We start from the raw sequence: 6,896 nt of genomic DNA on the forward strand, positions 1-6,896 counted from the left end.
TCATAGGGAACTCTGTCTAGTGAGAGTCGAGTAGAACCTCATCTATGAAAGATGATATGCACTCAAAATAATGAGAACGGACAATGAAAAATAAAGTGTCTCGCTTTTTAATTATTTCAAGTTTTCATTTTTTATTTAGGTTTAGGAGGTTTAAATGCTGCTTCAACCCTTCTACACACAGCTGGTAATACAATCCAGGTGGGTTGAATATTTATTGAACTAAAGTACGAATTAAATGCATATATTAAGTCTAAAGAATGAGTAAAATCCCTACAAAGTGTTTTTTCATCATATTTGTACATCACACAGTGAATTAATTTGACTTGTTTTAACGGTAAAACACAATTTCAAAGCCTATGAGGCTGCTTAGCTATATTTTTAGAATTGTAATTAATATATTAAATGCAAAGGGAAATCTGTACGTAACATGATTCAATAACTTGGCATAATTTAATCATTGGGGTAATCTGAACCTTCTTAAAATGTAATTTTGTTGCCCAGCCAGCCAGAGATGTTCTTTCTGATGCCACAGTAACATCAAGTATGAGCTGAAGTTTTACTTTTCCATGAGGTCAAACAAAAGTTCAGCCCCACACAGGGCTGGAGGAGAAAGAAACGAAAGCTTCGAGGATGACGGTAATGATGGTCAACAGATGACATGTGAAGCAGAATTCTGACACGCTGAAAAGAAAAGGGTCTGCTCCCTTATGTCCTCTGCCATTTGGCATCCAGCTGAGTAAATTTCGATCATCCAACTCAAACACAGAAATCAGGACACGCATTAAGACTTTAGACAGAACAGACACAATCCCAGTGTTGCTTTAGGCGTCCATTCACTGAGTCCCTGCCAGATATTCTTCTTTGTCATTACAACTGTGCCAGTTTTATGGAGATTAACAGTAATCATTTTGATTTAAAAAGTAACAAAAATAAAGTTTTAGTGTAACTTTGTGCCCAGAAGTCTGCAGTTTCCAGCCATCTTTTTACTTTCTTAATGCTTTGTAGGATTATTATTTACCACTGCACTGCTAATGACTGAATAATCTACTCATATGTTTGTGAATTGTGTGTGAATAAACAGAATGGGCCTGGTTTTAACAGCTGCTATCAGCAGCTCAGCTTAAAGACTTTAGGTCTTCCGTATTGTTTTTCCTTTCATCATCACCCAGGACACTAGCTTGCTTCATTGACCCAGTGATGTCCCTCCTGCCACCCAGTATCTGTGCTTCCCAAGATAGAAGCAGATGACTGAGAGCTTCCTGCTCCTCTGTGTCTCCTGTATCTGCGTCACTGGCTGATAATCCCGACTTTACCGGCAGGCTTCACTCGAGGCTTTATCTCAACCGGGTAGTGCCAAAACGGACGCACGCCAATAATGGATCCACGTTTCCTAACAAGGGACTGTGTGTGGGGGTGTTGGGATCTAGACACTCATCAGTGATCAGAATATCAAAGGTGAGCGTGTCAACAAGTCTCCTCCTTTATTTAAATCCTTTGTAGCACGCAGAACACAGAAAGTGTGTGTGGGATTGTTTGTAACCAGAACCACCAGAACTTAAATAACTTGCCTCGAAGATTTTGATTTAGCCCTTTTCTTTCAAACGTTCATGACAAGCCCATATTGTGCACCGCTTCCTTAAACATCACATGTCAGATTTGATAAATTGGTCAAATTTTGTGGCTGACAATATAAATGAAGTCAGATGCTTTGTCGGAGTTACAACTTCACAACTTTCATCGGAATCGTGTAATCTAAGCTTGTTACATGCAGCATTTGGAATAATGTTGTCACATCTGGAATTCTGCTTTTGTGCTGACACAGTTGTCCACAGTTACAAGATGAAATTGAGAAGTTCGAAAATTAAATCGGCAAATACATGAGGTCGTAACTTCTCCACTCCCTCCACAGTCTCCTGAATTCGGTCCAATTCTTCAAGGCATTCAAGGTCTTCTTAGTATGAAGCTTTCAGTTCTTATGCAGCACACTCTACATATCCGGAACTAACTGCTAGACAGATGTCTACTGAGGCCATGCTGTGTGGTACAATCAGCTGACAGCTCTTTGCAGTAAACCCTGTGAAGACGAGTGTTGACTGCAAGGTTATAGAGGAGGTTATCGCAAACTCTTCACTGTCCATCTCACTCAATGAGGAATCCCGAGGACTACACTTCAGATGTGACCTAATGCAGCAATACTTAGGGTCGTAGCTTCCTCTTAATCTACTAAGCAAGAAATCTGCCTCTAACTCAGCAGCTGCTGCATGCGCAGAATGAGTAATCAAGCCCTTAAAAGAGAGAAGATTGACAAAGCATTCATAAGAAATCATCAACGTGTATTTTTCATGTTTGAAGTTATTATTAATGACACTTCATCTTACAGTGTGGCAATATTACAATGTACATAAACAGGTGTCAACAGCAAACACTAGTCAAAACGATTGAGTGTAAACTACAGAAATCAGCCTTCTCATACCAGATTTCCAAAAAGGTTCTTTAATAAATAGCGGCAAACTGACTGACTTTAAAAACATCAGCAGCTCTTTGAGGCAAATACGGACAATGAGACACTTGAGGAGCTATACTAGCATGTTGTTTGCTGTGGAATCTGATCACCATTTCTAGATGTAACAAACAGGGCACGGGCTACAAAGAAGGTGCTGAGATGATTCAAAGTCACACCTCGTTATTACTCAGTTTACAAATATAAGCCTCCATGACGGTCAATACAGTTATGAACATTTACGAAGGTCCTTTTGTTTAGAATTTCAAACAGGTTGATGTAATTGTGACAAACTCAAAGAGGGAAAAGATCTGAAATGCTTGGACAGATAAAGTATCATTTGATCAAACAAATGATGCCAGAATGTGATTCTTTTTAACTCAATGGCAGATAACAGAAAGCATTGGCCCCCCACACACATACATCCGGAGTAAACATTCCATATAAGCAAACACAAGGACAGACCTGGAAGTCCGTGGAGGGATCTGGACACACTTTGGGGCTATCAGCTCCCACCCCCTCCCCCCACACTGACACGTTTTCTCTCTCTCCGTGGCTACGGCGAGTGGTGACCGGTCTCCGTTTTTACATTATCTAAGTGACAACCACTGGAGGTCCTGTTGTGCTTCAAGGATCATACTGTCCATGCCTTGTTCTCTGTTTATTTCCCCAATGTTTCCATTTTGTGGTTTCCTTTGGGCTGCTACTGTAGAAACAATATACTAAAAGCCATGATGACACAGCAGCAAGCCACCCACGGACTCTTCCGCTCACCTTGAGAAAAGAAATAATGTTAAGTTTAAGGCTAGATCTTTTAGCAACATTTCATTTGCATATGGGGGAAAATTTTTACTTAATGTAGGCTTACCTATTCTGGCACACTTCCAGAAAATTCCTAGAAGCCTAAAAGATAAAATAATAATAAAAATTACAAGCAGGAAATTTTTTTTGCCTCAATCTATTTTACTGGCTTTTAAAAGTGAACTGTATTTTTGCTGCAATAAAACAAGATGGCAAAAATTACTCTGTTGTGATATTAAAAGCTATAAAACAAGGTTGTGTGTTGAGTTGATATGTCTTAGACTCAGTAAATGCTAATCATCTGTCTGTCACAACTTTACATGAGGACTGTGATCACCTCTCTACAAAACCCAGGTGATCATCAGATTTCCATTTCCATTTCCATGTAAGGAATGTGCACAGTGGAAGAAAGGGGCACAAGTCCTATTATCTCTAGTGACAGCTGAGGCAATGTGGCATACCATGCCTTCACTTTTTCTGATGTGTCTGTCAGCCTGTTTGAGGGTGTGTGTGTGTGTGTGTGTGTGTGTGTTTGTTTGCAAGTGTATCTGCGCATAAACTTTAAAACTGACCAGATGGTGTCAGCATCCCATTGCGAGATTTTCCTTCATTGACTTAGAATAGCCGTGGTTTTAAATTTGCATTTTTACACAAACAGTGTGTGTGTGTGTGTGTGTGTGTGTGTGTGCTACCAACTAAACACAAATAACAGCTCGTGCTTCACTCAACAAATCAATCAACAGGAACAATTATTAAATCATCCCATCTGCCACTCTCTCATGAGTTTGTCTGATGAGGATGTCCCTCCCTGCTCCAATGGTTTGTTTGGGTGCGAGTGTGTGTGTGCATGACTGTTTCTGGGTTGTGCCAGACTTAGTAAAAGTGAAGTCATGGAGTCAGTACATCCAAAAATAATAATCATCCAGTAATGCTGAAAATTTAGGTGTTTTGCTACTTTACTCGTCTCAATGGGAGCTTCTTATTTTTGCAGCTAATAAGCAAGAGACCTTAGCAGCTACACTGAGTTACAGAGGAATGGATAACTTAAAATTGTATGTACATACACTCTATTATTAAATCACATATTTCTTGTTGGTGAATATGAGATATGCTACCACAGAAAGAAAACAAGCTACTCCAGTAAACTTATAAGAATAAAAAAAACTAAACAAAAAAAAACACATTGAGGCTTAGACTTTGCGCTTTGTTCCAAGGTCATGTTTTAACTGTTTCTATGTATGCCAGGACTAAGCCTTCTCCTTCTATAGTGGAAATGGTAAAATTAAACCGTGTGCTAAAGCATACTGTTAAATTCAGACCTTGCTTCTTTGGCAAGAACGCTGTAAATACCTTACAGAATTAAATTAATACAGTTGACATAAACATTTTATGAGCAAATAGTAATCCTAAAATAAAGACATGAAGGGTGAACAGGCTTTGGTTCAATAGTGTGTTGAAGTGCTGATGGATGTAACACAGCATGTTGCAGGTGATGAGTACAGTAACACTGAAGTGACTTGGTTATGCAGTTTGGTATGACAGTGTGTCCCATGCAAAGAGACAAAAATAGGTATTTGAGGGGTCCATAAATCACTGGGAAGACATCAGTTGCAGGATCATGGTTAAGTATCTGATCATACCCGGTCTTGTTCTTGTCTAGCAGGCTGGGAGCCAGTGCTCTGATGTAGGCACAGGTACAGATCAGGAGGAGAATCACTGTTAGCAATGACTGGAAGTTGAAAATGGCCGACTGTAAGATGAAAGACAATAATATGTTTAGTACAGACATGATCTAGTGCATCTTATCAGCAATATGTCATAAAAATTAGACCCACTGAATTCATTGAAGTTAATCCTTGTAACAATAACACTTGTAGTGAGGAATTTGCCAGCTGTTCATTCTGGTGCTATGACAAAGAAAAAGGGCTGGCAGTGTAGACGAGTCACATGGCTGTCATAGACTTAATTCCAGACTGGGGGACAGATAGCATGTTTTAGCATAGAGTGCCAGCCAAAATTACCCTCTTTAAAGATGTACATACATATACTTACTTCAAAAATTATATTGTCATGTGCCAAAATGGACTGCTCTGCCTGGTTTTAAGATATGCAGAATATTTGTGAACTACAACATTAAACTGAATTGCAGATTTAGGATTTAATGTTTGTTTGTTCTATATTAAAAGGATCATTTCCTAGCTTTTTCCACCTGTGTGTCTGCAGATGTTTCTGACATGGTAAGCAATTTCGAATAAGAATGACAATGAAATCACAGTCACCAAGTAAACTGGCTAAGTTAGCGAACGACACATCTAAAGTGGAGTGTAGTTTAGTTTGCTAACAATACCTGACATCTCACAGACAAAAGAGGATGCTCATAGTGCTGATCAACTGCTTTTGTAGTTCATGACATTACACAATTATTTACCTGATGCTTTTATCCAAAGTGACTTACAATAAATGCATTCAGCCATGTGGATACAACCCCAAAATTCCCCCCCAAAAAACATGCACCACAATTACTGTATTTCTCTTAAATCCTGAATTATTATGGCACTTTGTATCTGCATTAATCCTAAGAGACGCTCTGTTCATGTCGTATCATTCTAGGCTGGGACGATCTACCTTTTGAAAATTATCTATCACTAACATTGTGTTAGAGATGTTATTTTAGGACAATTCAACATTATCATGTATTTAAACAAAGAAAAATCAGCAATGACATTAAAAGGTGTATATAAGATTTGTCGTTTTTTTTGCTCTTGTCCCTGCTTCAAGTCAAATAGCACTAATCAAACTCACAGTAAATTAGTATAATAATATTACCATACTCTTATTGTTGGCAAAAGGAATACATCATAACCATTTTGAATTTGACATTGAGGCTCTTAGCATTTGTTCATAATTCTGTTGAACAATTTCTACCTGCGGCCATTATCCATCTTCCCTGAGGGTGTTTTTCTTGTTGCTACGTATTTTGATCAGAATGATAACAGAACTTTCAATAATCTGTGCGCATTATCTCATTAACTAGCTTTGATTCAAAAAGTCATATTATTGCATACTTAAATATAACAACGGCAGGATGCCAGTCCACAACATGTAGCTCAACCACACACGTAAGTTACACATGCATGCTCTCTGAGCTATGGTGCACCTACGTGGCACACCCCTCACAACGTTGCGATGCTCGCATTCACGGTATTTATTAATTTGTGATAACTTTAACTTTAGTTTTCAAATTACTCGCGTTGATACACGACCGCAACTTACGCGATGATATAAAATCTACAATAAAACGATACATAAACATAACGTAATAGCTAGACGAGCTAAAAGTTTAGCCAACGTTAGCTAGCCATTGCTAGCCAGGCGATTTAGCGTGCTGTTTAATACCGAACGCTATCATTAAGTGTTGTCACAGTATATTGCCAAAACAGACTGTAAGCAGAATATGCGCAATAGTTCATGCTTAAAAGACAAAATAAAAGTATAGAAGCACTAGCTTGATAAAAACATACCATTTTTGTTGTGAGTCAAAGCCACATCACACTTCCTGCTGCTCTCTGGAACTTACGTAAGGAAACGTAATGTC

The 6,896-nt window shown here is 38.6% G+C and overlaps 1 protein-coding gene across 1 annotated transcript; it reads right to left on the reverse strand.

Moving 5' to 3' along the window:
- Positions 1 to 1,521: 1,521 nt before the first annotated feature.
- On the reverse strand, positions 1,522 to 6,879 carry tmem167a (transmembrane protein 167A). The gene is made up of 4 exons (XM_041937233.1): positions 6,823 to 6,879; positions 4,942 to 5,051; positions 3,369 to 3,403; positions 1,522 to 3,274 (listed from the first exon to the last, which is right to left on the reverse strand). The coding sequence occupies exons 1-4, from the start codon at positions 6,823 to 6,825 to the stop codon at positions 3,204 to 3,206; spliced, it is 219 nt and encodes a 72-aa protein (XP_041793167.1). The 5' UTR covers positions 6,826 to 6,879; the 3' UTR covers positions 1,522 to 3,203.
- Positions 6,880 to 6,896: the final 17 nt, after the last annotated feature.

The sequence above is a fragment of the Chelmon rostratus genome, chromosome 5 (genome assembly GCF_017976325.1).
Source record: "Chelmon rostratus isolate fCheRos1 chromosome 5, fCheRos1.pri, whole genome shotgun sequence".
NCBI lineage: Eukaryota > Metazoa > Chordata > Actinopteri > Chaetodontiformes > Chaetodontidae > Chelmon > Chelmon rostratus.